Below are 16,172 nucleotides of genomic sequence, written 5' to 3' on the forward strand. Positions count from 1 at the left end.
ACTTCCCTAAAAAAACTGTTCCATGCAGTGACTAAAGTTACAATAGTGCTGAAAAAATAACTTTGCAATCAAGACATTCGTTTACAAACTTTGCAACATGTCTCATCACCTGTTCACCATTACAGCCAGTACATTTTGTCTGGTGCCTGAACTAGTTTTTCATCCCACCCCCCACCTCACAAAAATGGAGAGATTGGAGAAGAAGTGATTACGAATAAGCAGGCAGACAATGGGGAATGTACATTGAAAGGAATGTGCTAGTGCCAGCTATTTGCCTAGCATGCTCAAGGCCGTGAGCGCGAGGCAGACAGCCAGCATATGCATCCTTTCAATGTATATTCCCCATTGTGTGCCTGCTTACTCTCTTGTAATCCCTTCCTCTCCAATGAACTTAAATAAAAACATTAATTCCCTTCTTGCTAATTATCCTGGTGCCAGGGTTAACATTCCAAAGAAATGGGGAAAAGGAAATCTGAAGTAAAACTGTAAGCATAGTCAGAGTCACATGATTGTTCATTAGCAACGGCGTTGCCAGTCCCAATCGCGACTGTTAAATCAGGACTGCTTAATATTGTTACCGAAATCTCGGATTATGAACCAGCAAGATGACTCCTAACTCTTTGCCCCAGGACAGTCTACTGTTTTATTCCTCTTTGGAAATATATCTCAGTATTTATCACTGCCTGCTCTTTGACATTAAGCATTTCAATGCAGGTAGTCATGTCACAATTGGAGCAAAGAAAAAAAATATGAAAGGAACTTATGGGTGTCAATAAAGAATCAGAAGAGTTTGAAGTTTATTGGTATTTGTATGCCGCCCACTCCCAGGGGATTCTGGGTGGCTTACAGACAACAAGGGAATTAAAAATTAAAAAATTAAAAATAGAGACATAATCATTTTAAAATTACACAACATACATACACTTAAAATGGGGCTGGATGCTGATCAACATCCCAGGCCTGCCGGAACAGCCAGGTCTTAGTGGCTTTACGGAAGGCCGGAAGAGTAGTGAGGGTCCGGATCTCTACGGGGAGATCATTCCATAGGGCCGGGGCAGCAACAGAGAAGGCCCTCTCCCGGGTGTGTGTGTGTGTGTGTGTGTGTCGCCAGCCGACATTGACCCGCCGATGGTACCCGGAGGAGGCCCAATCTGTGCGATCTAATCGGTCTTTGGGAGGTAAGTGGTAGGAGGCGGTCTCTCAGGTAGCCAGGTCTGATACCATGTAAGGCTTTAAAAGTAACGACTAGCACCTTGAAGCGTGTCTGGAGACCAATGGGAAGCCAGTGCAGCTCGTGGAGGATAGGTGTAACATGGGTGTATCTAGGTACACCCATTATCGCTTGCGCGGCTGCATTCTGGACCAACAGCAGTCTTCGAACACTCTTCAGGGGCAGCCCCATGTAGAGCGCATTACAGTAATAATAAGAGTAAGAGGCACAAACAGATGAAAGTAGAAAAATACCTGGATTTCACATAACTTACTCACCCTTTGGAAAACAGAGCCGTTATGGTTGGTTGCTTGCCAGAACTTCGGGTGATTCTGGAGCTAATTGAGGTTCCTGCAAATTCATTTTAAAAATGTTGCCAGGCAGATATTATGGCTGTCGTTTTAAAAGTGCTTAATGAGGGCTACGCACTCCTGATTTAAAGGAACACTTCTAAACTCCATGCATTACGTTCTAATAAGAAGGTTGTCTACTGCAATATTGCAGGGGTGGTGGTGGTTTAGGCTGCGGTAGGAGTTTATGTGCTATGTATATGTGAAGGAATGCAAAAATCTAGAGATCACTGGTGCACAAAAGGAGCAATTTTGTTGTTATGGGAGATGTTTGCCTACCTCCCCTCTTAGATTCTTATTTATTATTAAATGTTTATTGTGTTTCAATTAATTTAAATGTTTATTCCCTTTCAAAACAAAGTCTTCTTAGGGAAACCTAAGAAAATTGCAGTAAAATTATGCTAAAATTAAACAGAAGCTTCCATAAAAGTACATAATTTCCAGATAGTAAAAACAAAGAAAAAATACAGGACAAAAGTCCTCCAAAACATGGTAACATGATCATATAGCAATAGCAGTTAGACTTATATACCGCTTCATAGGGCTTTCAGCCCTCTCTAAACGGTTTACAGAGTCAGCATATTGCCCCCAACAACAATCCGGGTCCTCATTTTACCCACCTCGGAAGGATGGAAGGCTGAGTCAACCCTGAGCCGGTGAGATTTGAACCGCCGAACTGCAGATAGCAGTCAGCTGAAGTGGCCTGCAGTACTGCACTCTACCCACTGTGCCTCCTCGGCTCTCATATACTATTTCAATGCATTCAATTTGTTTAATATAAATGGTTCTGAGCTTGGTAACTATGTTCAAAGACCCAACTGTAAGGTTGCTTACTAGCCCATTTATTCACACAACATTGTGTTGGCCAGCTGAGACCTAGTGTGAGAGGGGGAAACAACCAAATTTGTATTAAATGCTAAGCTTTCTTGTTTAGAGATAATTTGGGAGGGTATCCCTTTAAGGCCCAAATTTACAACTGACCCACCCTCTCTCCCCCAGGCAAATGTCTGTTAAGTAGATAACACATATCTTACTTCTGTTCTCACTATTGGACTTGCTCTTCCTGCCTCTCCGAGCTTTTGGAACAAATGGTGAAGATAACGGTGTTGAAGAGGAAGAGGAGGCAGCCTCTTCAACTTCCATGTTGCTTTCCTCCTTCCCCTTGTTCTCCACTCTCTCGGGGTCTTCATCACTGCCATAGCCACCATTTTCTGAGCATCCATTGAGCTTCTGGCCAAATGACAAGTTGTCTCCATTTTCTAAAGAGAGTTCTCTATGGAGGAGGACTTTGACTTTGGCCAGGTAGAGTTCCTGTGGTAAGAAGGGAAAGAGTAGCAGGTTGAACATGTTTATAGATCAGGGTGTGATTCCATGAGACGCTGCCTCCTAGCTTACCAGGATCATCTCTTAAGCATAATCCATTTTAATTCTATAGGTTTCAACCCTTAGGTTATGAATGTTCCAGAGGTGGGTTCCTACCAGTTCGCACCTATTCGGTAGAACCGGTTCATCAAATCCACCGAACCGGTTAGAAGAGGTTCCACCAGTGGACCCGGAAAGCAGGCCACATCTACAGAAGAGGTTCCAAACTTTTTTGAAACCCACCACTGGTCCTTGGATATGATTATTCTACACTATCATGCTCCTATTTATAAAACTCAGTGCCTCTGTGAAAGGTAAGGATGACTACTGCGTTTGTGGTGCAATCAGAACATTGCGTGTGTTGAAGTTGTTTTAACACAAACCAAAGATGCCTTTTAAAAAACATGTTTACACCATATTCTTATGCAGGCCAGTGCTGTGTGTGAGGTAATTTAAGGTGGTTCTGACAAGTGTCGTTGGCATCTTCATATTCGGTCACATGGGCGGCAAGCCACTCCCATCCAGTCACATGGGCACCAAGCCACTCCCACAAAGGAGGACACACCCACAGAGTAGGTTTGAACAATTTTTGAAACCCACCACTGGAATGTTCATATTTCCACTCAAAAAAAGAAGTAAGGCTAGTCATTTCTGTGACTCATGGAAATAGTTAGTTTGCCAATAGCAAATATATATATAATCTTTATTACGGTCAAAGACCAGCAATACAAGTTAGTTTTTACACTATATTAAAAAATACTAACATTAAAATATAATTAAAAAGTATTGACACTAAAAGTGGATAATAACATAATGGTCCAAAGATTGTTAAAGGTATGTCCAGATAATTGGTACAAGATGGTACTATACTTCTGTAGCCAATTTTTTTCTTATGGACATTGCAGCAGCACAGAACTTTGCCACTGCAAACGTGGTAACCGGGTTAGCAAATAAAAGTATTGGTTTAGGAAATTTATGAGCAGGTTCTCACTATGCCGATAATATGCATGTTTGTTTACTCCACCACACGTAGAAAGAACATCGGGTGTCAGTCTTTGTGTGTGAAGATTGTGAAAGACATCTTTACTTTGATATTCCACAAATAGGCTAACTACTTAAGATAAATAAACCGATTCCCTGGCAAATGCGCTCTCGACAAAAGCGCGCCCGATGAAACTGCGGTGACAAAACTGTGAGTTCTAAATCACGCCGATGAATGAGCGCAGAAGCGCGCCAACAGAATGCCATGTTTGGAAGTTCTTCCAACTAAAAGAGCAGAAAGAAATGCTCAGAAGTAAACTGAGACTTTATAGATATGCAGCAATACCAGCAAATTTAAGATGCTCAAAAACAGTCTCTTTTAAAACTGAGGCTCTGGGGGTTGTGAATGATCAGGTTTCTATAACAGGGCTCCTTATACATGGATTAGCAGCATAAGTCTGTATTTTGATTTCCAGATTTACTTTGAAAATGTCTACATAGATTGACAGCAATTCTCGGGTCATGTCTTTCTTCCTTTAGATCAGTGGTTCCCAAACTTGGCAACTTTAAGACTTGTGGACTTCAACTCCCAGAATTCTCCAGCCAGCAGAGCTCTGCTGGCTGGAGAATTCTGGGAGTTGAAATCCACAAGTCTTAAAGTTGCCAAGTTTGGGAACCACTGCTTTAGATTATAGATGGTATATATGATACATTTTCAGTTATGCTTAAATCACAAAGCAAAATAATTTGTTTTCTCTAGCAGTGTGCCTTGATCAGGCGTGCAAGTTGAGATATGCAACAAAAACTTGAGGAACAAAATTAGACTTGCAGCCACTGTGTATCCAACTCATCCTGAAATCACGGTTAGCATTCTGAACATTAATTGTAAGGCAGGCAAAACAAACAACGGTTGAACACAATGGGATGAATCTGTTTATCCTGATTACCCACCTCAGAAAGTTCCTCTTTGCGCAACTTAGTCTCCAGATCTTTCAACTGATTTTGAACATCTACTTGCAAGAAGCCATGTATCAAGCTCAGTTTTTCTTTAACACATTCCTAAAAGCCAGAAAGGGGGAAAGAGTAGGTGAGTACCACAGGTAGCAACCCAGGTCTGCAGAAGCTTCCCAAGCTGTAGAAGCAGAATGATATTTACACCCATGTTACACCTATCCTCCACGAGCTGCACTGGCTCCCTATCGGTCTCTGAACGCGCTTCAAGGTGCTGGTTATCACCTTTAAAGCCCTACATGGCTTAGGACCTGGATATCTACGAGACCGTCTCCTGCCACATACCTCCCAGCGTCCGATAAGATCTCACAGGATGGGCCTTCTCTGGGTGCCGTCGACTAGACAATGTCGTCTGGCGGCTCCTCGGGGGAGGGCCTTCTCTGTAGCTGCCCCGGCCCTATGGAACGATCTACCCCCAGAGTTCTGGACCCTCCCCACTCTCTTGGCCTTCCGAAAGTCTACTAAGACCTGGCTATTCCGGCAGGCCTGGGGCTGTTGACCCTTGATTGAGTTCCAGCCCCACTAAAGTTGAGTGCATGTTGTGTCCTTTTAACTTGCTTTGTCTCTTTATTTTAAATTTTTTTAGTATTTTTTAAAAACTGTTTTTATGTAAGCCGCCCGGAGTCCTTCGGGATTGGGCGGCATACAAATGCATTAAATCTTCAATCTTGAATTTCACGATTCATCATGGGAAGGGTGCAGTGAGAAGTTTGTGACTTACTCTTTCACCAAGGCCATCTTCATCCCTCTCGAGATCTTTCAGCCTGTTTTTTCAAATCAAAACACAAAGACACCACAAATTAGTTTTGTTTTGACCTCTTGAGTTTTGGAGGGAAATTTCACCTCTGAAATGAAAGCCAAGTTAGAGGATCGACAACCAATTTAGATATACACAAGCCCTTTGATTTTCTGTGACTTTTGTCGCAGAATGAATCACAGTAAGATATACTAGAACAAATTCAGAAATGACTCACTGACACTGTCATATTGTGCTAAGCCCAGGTTTAAGTATGGTTTGTTGAGCAGATTATACGTTGGCTTGATAGACATAAAAACACAAATCCATGAACAGCTAAACCTCAGTTTGGCATAGTACAATGCATGTGAACCAGACTGTTGTAGGTAATCAAAGGAGATCCTTCACTAAATGACGATATTAGCATTCCATCAGTGCACTTCTTTTCCATCCTGGAAAGGACAGCAAGAGAGTATGTAAAACTTAAGGCTTCCTTTGGATCACTGTTAGAATCCAAGATCCATATTAAAAATATCCTTTAGGGCTGCAACAATATTTGTCATGTTGTGCTTAGATGGGGGGCAGCTTCTAAAGTAAATGAAGCTTGAAGTCATTAGCACTAAGATCAATGGAAATATCTGATAGTCAGGAACAGTATTTGTGTTACACTTTAATCCCTGCATGCATAATTTAAACATATTTTGATTGGGCATCTTGCTAAAAGCAGTTCAACTAGATGATGTTTTGGTTGAGGAAAGAATTGTCACACTTTTAGAAGATAAACCACCTCAAGTACTTGCACTGGACATAATTAAAACTGGTGATTGAGAATGTAATCCTCATATATCAATAGGTCTAGTGTAAGGTATGCGAAGTATGCAGCCACCTGTCAGGCATAAGCTAAGGATAAAAGGTCCAGCTATAAGATAGGTGACCCACTCTTCATTCTAGGGAAACAAGGAATCCATATATTCCTTTTCCCCGTTAAAATATTTGAACTGTCCACTTGGGGAAAAAAACACACAGTAAACTCAAATTTGTGTTTTAAAGTCAGGCAAAAATCACTTCTTGCATTGAGAATAGGCTGGCTGATCAACCTGACATCCAAGAAACCCACAAACCAATAGGATTTGTTAACATTATTCCTCTGATATTGCTTCTACCAGATTCTAATGGGCACACCTTACATTCATGTGCACAACTTCCTTTATCCAGAGCACCTGCAAATCCCTCAGGTTAGGCCAAAGGAAAATACCTGTGCCAAAAAGTAATAGGCCTTCTCTGGCTGACTGGAAAAACCACTTAGCTCACATTGTCTTAGTATGAGTAAAGCAGTTGAACTGGCAGTAAATGCTAATGTAATAAAAGTAACTTGCTTAACCCAAGGCCAAGCAAGGCAAAAAAGGGAAAACTAGCTTGATTTAAACCATCTTTCCTAAACTTGATGATATCTTTTGGGCTACAAATCCCTCCATGCCCTCAAGCAATCAAAGGGCTTGAAAGAGGCTGCAATCCAATTTATCTAGAGGCCCCCATATTGGGGAAAGCTAGTTTAACATTCCAATAGGAGTAATCAAAATTAAAGGAGGGGAAAAAAATCTACATCAGTTAATATATCTCTCTAAAATAAGATGGTATTAAAGTTCAATTTATAGAGGGAAATATTCAATTCATCCCTTTTTCTTGGAGGAGGCTTCCAAATTGACAACAGTAATTCCACAACCAAGAATAGTTCTCTTAATTTCTATGCAGTGGAGGTATAGAAATGGAGCCCAAAGCCTCATCTCATACTTCAGATTGAAATCTATAGCTGCCAACATAAAGGCAGAGGTAGCGATTAAAAGCCCAGGTAATGATTTCCACACGCAAACACAAAATCTATTCATAGACTGAAAAACGTGCCTTAGGGCTTCAACCTTTTTTTTTACAGGAAATACTGAATTTGTGTAATTACCTGACTTCCTTTGATCCCTTCTTTATTGCAGCACCAGTTAAAATAACCATTTCACTAGATTAAAGGTAAAGGTTCCCCTCGCACATATGTGCTAGTCATTCCCGACTCTAGGGGGCGGTGCTCATCTGTTTCAAAGCCAAAGAGCCAGCGCGGTCCGAAGATGTCCCCGTGGTCATGTGGCTGGCATGACTAAATGCCAAAAGCACACGGAATGCTGTTACCTTCACATCAAAGGTGATCCCTATTTTTCTACTTGCATTTTTTACGTGCTTTCAAACTGCTAGGTTGGCGGAAGCTGGGACAAGTAATGGGAGCTCACTCCACTACGTGGTGCTAGGGATTCGAACCGCTGGTCTTTCTGATCAACAAGCTCAGTGTCTTAGCTACTGAGCCACCACTAGATTACTAATATAGTAAAACAGGACAAACTGAATGCCTAGCTTTCTATCTGCTTTCACCTACAGCTGTATTTATAAGTTAGAAGTATGAGAAACAGAACACAAGATATGGGTATCATGGGAAGAGAGTTTTCTTCTGGCTCAAAGGACTCTTTGTCCAGTGACTTCACAGTTCAGAGTGAGCACACTGCCCCAGAGACAATGACATGTAAACAGGTAAAAAGAAATTATGGGTAGATTCTGAGCCAAAGATTTCCTATCTTCTTTCAAAACAAAACAGTGGTATTCCTTCTAGTAAAGGTAAACAGTTATTGAAGAATATATTAATATTTTCTCCTGGATCTTATCATTCAACTGTGTAGCCGTACAAGAGATTGGTGCCCATGAGACAACAGTGTTAAGACCCTCTTTGGATTACATTTCATTTACTCCCATGAGTAAAGATGGTCAGAAGCATGGCCAAAACGTCAACAGCAATACCAGAGCAAAATATTTCCACTACTCCAGTGAAGGCAAACGTTTTTCTGTGGAGGCATACCAGGGAATATCCGTGTATATTCTGCAAGTACTAATTTATATTCCAATTATATAATTTAGCAAGCTATATGGCTATACTGCTCTTTTACAAAGACCTCTTCATTCAAAAACTGAGTTTCTCTGAGCATCATTGGGTCTCTTTGCCTACTGCCCTGATGGAGAAAAATATCTCTGGAGAATCCAGATATGTTTCAGGTTAGAATTTCCACATTTAACACCATGTCCTAGAACTAATACAGACTAGGTCATCAAAGAAGGATGTCAGCTGTTATTATTACAGCATTTTAAGTACAATATTCATCATCATTTAAAGTGGGCCATACTTACTCCAATTAACATGTTTACCTTTTAACTTTTCATTCATATTCTTCATAATGCTGCTTTACTTTGTAAAAACATCCCCACCTTCATCTCATGTGTAATTAAAATATTTCAGCTTCATGCATTTTGACAGTTGGGCCATAGTTCTAAGAGTTTCCACAAGTACTAAAACTATTACTACTACCAAAGAACTAGCTTTTAAAATTGCAACAGGTGTCTTATTTTTTCTGCAAAAAAAATATATGGAGTTATCCCTCTGTGTACGCTCTTCCTCTCATCTTCAGCCACTATGGCTAAACTTGCCGCAAAGTTGGTTTATGTTCTTGATCACCTGCACAAACGATCACTCCAAATTAAGCTCTACTTTACTGTTGTAGCCTGAATATAAGATTTGTTTAGGGTCAGTCAGCAGAACTTTATAAAAAAATAAAATAATGAAGGCAAACCTTGAACCATCCCTCCATTGTTAAAATAAGTTATTTAAATAATTCTCAGAAATGAATCCTTTTCATTCTACATTCTGAGTTGTTCGCTGCCCTGAGTCCCTCCTGGAGAAGGGCGGCATACAAATAAACCAAATACAAATACAAAATCAATATGCCACAAACAATTACTGCAGCAATTGTAAAAAAAAAATAAAAAAAATAAACTTAAGTTTCTTTCTGACTTTTCTGTTTCTCCAGATTTGCAAAAAATATTTTTAAATGAAAACAAACCTTCTGGACCATTGACCCGCCAGAGTAACACAAAACCTTCAGCCTCACATTGCTTCTTGGTTAATCATGCAATTTGTAAATTTCTTGCCAAAGCAAAGTAGCTGAGGTTTCATTTTAAAACATTCAACCAAAGCTGTTCAAAGTTTTACTGTGTGGCTGTATTTCTCTATGGTGGACTCATTGCTCCCCACTGTCAATACAAGACAGGGGAAGTGAGCACCCCAAGATACAAGGAAATTTTTTAAAGAACTTTGCTGTTACAAGTTTCTCTTATGACCACATAAATAACCGCGTCAAAACCAAAGGTGACAGTTCCATAATAGAAATTAGAAAGAAGCGAAAGAATTTTATTCAGCTAGATATGTTAACTCAAGATGGGATTTCATTACCAATCCTGCAATACATACAACTGTCATGAAAATTGGGGCAAGAGAATAAATGAATTGAGAAAAATCCCAGTGCTTAAGTTCTGTCTGAAGGGCAGGTAAGCAAGTTCCCACCCATTGCTGACTCCAGACAACAGCAACACAAACTCTCTCAGAAGGAGATACCCAAATAGATGTACCAGGTGGTATAAGCTTAACGTGCTTGCTCACAACAGTTATAGTAAGGAAGGCTTACATATGATACCCTTAAAGGGAGCACAGGAGCTTGCAGGCAATTTAATGAGAAGCTGAAAAAGAAAGAGAAGGAACACTTTCCTTCTTCCCAGCTCTCCATGGTTACACAAAAGTCAACTCATTCCCAATAAGCACCCATTTTTGGGCTCCATTTTGCAGGCAGGCCCGAAGAACTACCTAAAGTAGATGCGAGAGCTAGAACACAAAGATTTAGCAGATACTAAATAGCAATAGCAATAGCAGTAGACTTATATACCGCTTCATAGGCCTTTCAGGCCTCTCTAAGCGGTTTACAGAGAGTCAGCATATTGCCCCCAACAATCTGGGTCCTCATTTTACCCACCTCGGAAGGATGGAAGGCTGAGTCAACCCTGAGCCGGTGAGATTTGAACCGCTGACCTGCTGATCTAGCAGTAGCCTGCAGTGCTGCATTTTAACCACTGCGCCACCTTGGCTCTAAATTAAAGAAGCATGAGAGACCAACATTTATTCTGTCTCCAAATTTATTTTTCTGCCGAGAAAAAAAAAAGTTGTACATATCATCTATTTTCTATCAACCTTAAGGGGGCTTATAGAATTTAAAACCTAAAGCTGATGAATGGTAAAATTCAAATGCTTTCCCATAGTACAAAAAAACTGACATGTCCATCACCAGTGGAGTGAGGAGGCTGGGTTGGAGAAAGAGAGGAAGCCTTGTGGAACGATCTGCCCGCAGAGATCCGGACCCTTCCCACCCTCTCGGCCTTCCGAAAAGCCACTAAAACCTGGCTGTTCCGGCAGGCCTGGGGGCTGTTGACCCTTGAATGAGGTCCAGCCCCCATCTAGGTTTGAGTGCATGATGTATTATTTTAAATCTGTTTTTGTTTTTCCCCCTATATTTTACTTTATTTTACTCTTGTATGTGTAAGCCGCCCGGAGTCCTATGGGATTGGGCAGCATATAAATTTATTAAATTACGAATTAGGAAGAGTGTTTTTCCCACGTTTCTCTGGTTGGAGGAGAGCTATCCATTCCAGTGAAAGCGAGGAAGCTGAAATGACTTGGAAAAAGATAACTTGTTTTGAGCCAACGTTGATAAATGTGCACAGCAATGATTATTTGGAGCAATTGTCAATTAATAATTCTGCCCAGGGAAAGAGATCCAACAAAAAACAACAAAAACCCACCTCCTTCAGAAAGAGCCGGGTTCCTTTGAAATGCAGCACGCTGCTGGAAGTGCCAACGAGCAGAAAGCCACCTCCTCATCCTGCAGACTCATGACTGCCAACAACCCAACCCATTTCAGCACCCCCCCCTTTATTTTTATGCAGAAGTCAGGGCATGTTAACCAATGCTTCCTGAACTGCGTGTGTGCGCCTGCGTTGATCCTTGCCCTAAACACAAACAAATGTTCCCGCCAAGTTGCGCTTTCAACTGGAAAAGAAACGCGTTTTCACTTCCTGTCCCAGATGGCAATGGGTGGCATAAGGAGAGAAAAAAAAAAAGGAAGATGAGGCCCGTGTCCTTGTGAGATATCCAGTGGCTAATTCACGTCTGATGCAGCGATTCATATTCCTTACACTCCCCCCCACCCACCCCCAACTCAAAAAGAAGCTGGCACCTTTGAATGTTTTGAGTAAAGATTAACAATCCCCCCCCCACTTCCGATTCCTCTTTTCTTTCTTTTTTAATAGTTGCTGTTAGAGAGCTGCAATTTCTATGCAAGAGATCCCAAGCCTGGAGGGGGGGGGGGGGAAATCTAAAAACCAGATAAGATAATTATCTGAATTGATTTTTAGGAATTAACCTAATTGGATTAACTTTTGTTACTTGACAAGTGGGGAGGGGGGGAGGGAGCGGGAAAGTAACGCAGTGGCCAAACAATCCTATGAACCAGAAACATCCAAGTAAATATCTTCTCCCTCCAAGTTGGGGGGGGGGGAAGCATACAGTATTATGTAAAGAATTTCAAAGGCCTTGCACTCCTGGTCATCTCTCCCCCCCCCAAAAAAAGTGGGGAAACTCCCCCATTAAGGATATATCTGGTTTTTTTTACAAACTAGGGGAACCAGAAAAATGCTTTCCTCCTAGTCTGCCCCCCTTCTCCCCCCAAGTGACTCAAGAAATCCACTGCAGGCTATTAAAAGTGGGGGGGGAGTTTGGGGAGGGGGAGTTTGGGGAAGGGGAGGGGCAGGGGGGGGGAGACCTAGCCCCTTTCCTTTAACTTCTCTCCATAGAGTTCCTTGCTCTCCTTGTCGCACCTCTCCCCCCCCCCTTTTGCGGGAACTTTTTTCCTTCTCCCTGCGCAACCCCAAACGGCCGCAGGGACACGTTTGGGGGGGGGGGGGGAAGGAAGCGCCAATATCGAAAAGCCCCGGGATTGTCAGTTTGGAAGCGGCTTCCCCATCAAACAGGAAGAGGGGTGGGAAGCACGAGGGGGGTCCCGCTCGCCTGGTCCCGAAACCGGAGGTTGGGGGGGGGGCGCTACAGGGACTATGAGGAGGGGGGGTAACCGCGCTCCCCGCCCTCAGATTTAGCGGGGTGGCCGAAGAGCAGCCCCGGACACCGCAGGGGGGGGCTGTAAGGTCAACGTGCCCTCAGGACGGGAGTGGGGGGGGGGAAGCGGATAACCTTCGGCCGGGGATCCGCCGCGCCGAGCCCCCCACCCCCTCGTAGCGCCGGCACGGACTCACCGCCTGCGCAGCTCCTCCGGGGTCAGCGGAGCGGCCTGGGCGGGCATCGGGACCGGCAGGGCAGCAGGCGAGGATCCGACGGGAGCCGATTTGGCGCGCACCGGGGAGGGAGGGGGCGGAGCGGCTTCGGGATAGACCATCCTGCAAAGCGGGCGGGGGGGGAGGGTAAGAAGTAGGAGGGAGGGAGGGAGGGGAGGAAAGGGCGGAACTTATGAAGCCTCCATTCAGGGAGAGGGAGAAACCAAACGGCGGTTTGTGGTGGGGGTGTGTGTGAGATGAGGGGGTGGGGGGACGGGCGAGCGCGCGCGCGCGCGGGAGCTTCGCTCGTTATTTTCGCCTTTTCTAGTTTTTTGGGCGCTGCTGAGGGAGAGTCAGGCTTGCAGGGCGCGGGGTTGAATAACATTTCGGCTCCCCCCCAACCATGCCGTCCCCGATTTTAGCTAACAACAACAATAATAATAATAATAGCATAGGGAATTTCGCTGCCTCAGTTCAGTTCGGCGCTTTCTCTGCTTCCCCTCACCGCCTGGGAAATTCAAATAACGTACGCAGCTTCTTCCCACAGTATTTGGATATTCCAAACATGTTCCAAACATTCGGATCATTCGCGTTTTTCCTGACGAGAAAAGAGCTATTTGGGGCTCAGTGATTCACGTTGTGCTAATATTCTTAATATATATTTGGGCTACATTTGACTAATAAAAGAGAGCATCTGTACCTCAGAGCTGAACTGTCGGGTTTTTTTGGTGCTCTCTTAGCTTGGTTATTTATTTGCAGATATTTCATTACTAGATTAAAAAAAAAATACCCTGAATTATGGACCTCATCTTTGCCTCACTATTTTCAGTGTGATAGACAAAATATGCCAACAAATCAAGAGGAACAACTCATTGGGATCACCGCTCTTGGAACTCATATCGGAGACTAATGCAATGTCCGGAAATCATACTATTCCCGTGCATAGAACCAAACGCATGGATCCGACATCTTTGTCATAATAAAAAAGGAACAGCTAGAGAAAACACAGGGAACAATCAACATTTTTAAAGGGATAAAATTCACAAGTAAAGACAACACAACACTACTCTTAATGGATATCCTCATCGGTAGAGGAAATGGCAGCAGATGAGAAATGCTATTGAAAAATGACCCACGCTAACCAAGTGCTCCATTATGAAAGAAACAATCCATCATAGCACACAAACCAACTAAAGTCCTTCAGAATGAATGAATGAATATATATGCGCTCTGTCTCTGTGTGTGTTCCAGCATAACTCGAACACCTCGAGCAATTTCAACCAATCTTGGTACACAGATGACTTATCTCTGGAAACATATACTGTGGGTGGAAAGACATCTCTAACACCCCTCGGCGTGTGTGTTCTGTTACGATACAGTCTATTGTTCCTTAAAATGGCTTCTACTATACTGGCGTAAAATGGATTCTACTGTACAGCCAGTGGAGTTGCCATGGTAACGGATTCACTGTACTCCACAAGGGGGCTCCCTCTGGTAAGGGGGAAAATCCAACATTAGAACATTTAGTCCGGACATTTCCCCCCTATAAATAAATATCAGGGCAACAGCAGGTTATCAGCACTAGTCTTAAATAAACCATAAGACCCAGCAGCTCAAGAAGAAAAAAAGTGATCCATTTACAACATATAGTTTAAGAACTATAACAGCCACTAGGTAGGATAGAGAGGCAGAGGACTAGCTGAATGCATCCATGAACATCAACTAGCAGTCAGAAGACAGGATAAAAATTTCACAAGACATGGACAGACTTAACCATAGTTTCAGCTAGGGAACTTATCAGCCTCTAAGACAAAGCTAAATACTAGGGAATTCCTAAAAATTTGGCACTCAGACAAATCAGCCATTAACAGTTACATAGAGATTAGCTATACTTATGCAACATTCAAAAGAGATAATAAAAGCTAAGAAGGAAACAAAAGATAAGAACACATCCTCTCCAGCATCCAACATCCAGATAAGCAGGGATTAATACCAGACAAACTACCAGGCAGAAAACAATACCCTAATCAAGAAACTACCATGTAGACAAAGAGTCAAGCAGACAATCCTAATCAAGGAGCTACCAAAGCAACAGTCACACCGCCCACACTGGCAGGCCAAGCTTCTATATATAAACGGAGCAAACCCTACACTCACTAGCATTGATGATATTACCTAATCAGGTAATTAAATGTGTGCAAAGAAAAACCAAGATCAGAGAGCACCCAAAATTTGATACTGCCTTGGATCAGCAGTGAGACCGGAATTCACCATTCTGAATTTGTTCTTTGCCAAGGCATGAGCTCCCAGTTAGTGTTTCATACAATCCAAACAGCAATTTTGACTTTTACAAGTCATCCCAAGACAGAAGAGCGGAAGGCTTTCCTGGGTCTGCCAGCAATTACATTTTTCTTTAGGCCTCTCTTTGTATCTCTCCCACCCTTCCATTTATGTGGCATCTGGCAGAGGAAAAGCAGGGTCACCATAGGCAAAACTGAAGACTAATTGCGTAGGCAAAAGAACTCAAGTGCTCAATGTGAAGAGCATTTCTCTACCCACCAACCTCCATGGCCTACAAAGGATCAAGTAACAAAAGTAACTTAATCCGAAGATGCTAAACTAGCAATTGTTTGTTTATATGGGATGGGTTAACTCTGATCAGATGGAGCAGCACAAGAAAGCATTGAAAAGGATCACTAGGCCACTGAGTCCAACCTCCTGTTCCATTCTGGAATCCAAACTCAAGCATGCAGATAAATGGTGGTCTAGTCTTCACTTGTACAACTCCAGTGAAAGGGAGCTGGCTATTTCAGTTTCACTGTCAAAATATTTCTAGTTTGGGGACTTTTTTAGGGTGTTTAAGGCAACTGTTCCTGCAACTTAAACCCCTTATTATGAAACCTGTATAGCCTTCCCTTTTCTGATATTCTTTCCAATCTTTAAGTTACTTGTATATCTTCTTCCTTGGTGGGTTGTCCTTCTTTTCCATCTTCTGCATGTTTCTTTTTCATTCTCAGATTGCTACTAAAGCTAACTGAAGAGAACCTCCCTAAGATCTTAATGATCTTAATGATGTAAATTCACATGAACCAAGATAATTTTTGGTGTATACAGCATCAGCAAGCAAAGGACAAAATATGAACTGGATATATGTTGCAGTCTCAGAAATGTATTTCATATAGGCCAAGTAATTTTTTACGATTGTGCTCCACAAAAAATCAATTAGAAAAGAAAATCAGGGAAACTTCCTTAAAGTAATATAAAGATGGATGTTATCCAACTATAA

At 42.4% G+C, this 16,172-nt stretch overlaps 1 protein-coding gene across 1 annotated transcript in view; it reads right to left on the reverse strand.

The window, feature by feature from the left end:
* Positions 1-12,981, reverse strand: part of DNMT1 (DNA methyltransferase 1) — a 60,215-nt gene extending 47,234 nt beyond the window's left edge. Inside the window, exons 1-5 of the mRNA XM_087710948.1 lie at positions 12,869-12,981; positions 5,636-5,678; positions 4,855-4,962; positions 2,595-2,871; positions 1,489-1,561 (exon numbers count right to left, since the gene is read on the reverse strand). Coding sequence (XP_087567074.1) covers positions 1,489-1,561; positions 2,595-2,871; positions 4,855-4,962; positions 5,636-5,678; positions 12,869-12,915 — 548 coding nt within the window. The 5' untranslated portion in view covers positions 12,916-12,981. The remainder of the gene's footprint in view (positions 1-1,488; positions 1,562-2,594; positions 2,872-4,854; positions 4,963-5,635; positions 5,679-12,868) is intronic.
* Between the last annotated feature and the right edge of the window lie 3,191 nt (positions 12,982-16,172).

This window comes from Thamnophis sirtalis, unplaced genomic scaffold, assembly GCF_051295495.1.
Source record: "Thamnophis sirtalis isolate CommonGarterSnake01/CBP01778 unplaced genomic scaffold, rThaSir2_p1.2 scaffold_3, whole genome shotgun sequence".
NCBI lineage: Eukaryota > Metazoa > Chordata > Lepidosauria > Squamata > Natricidae > Thamnophis > Thamnophis sirtalis.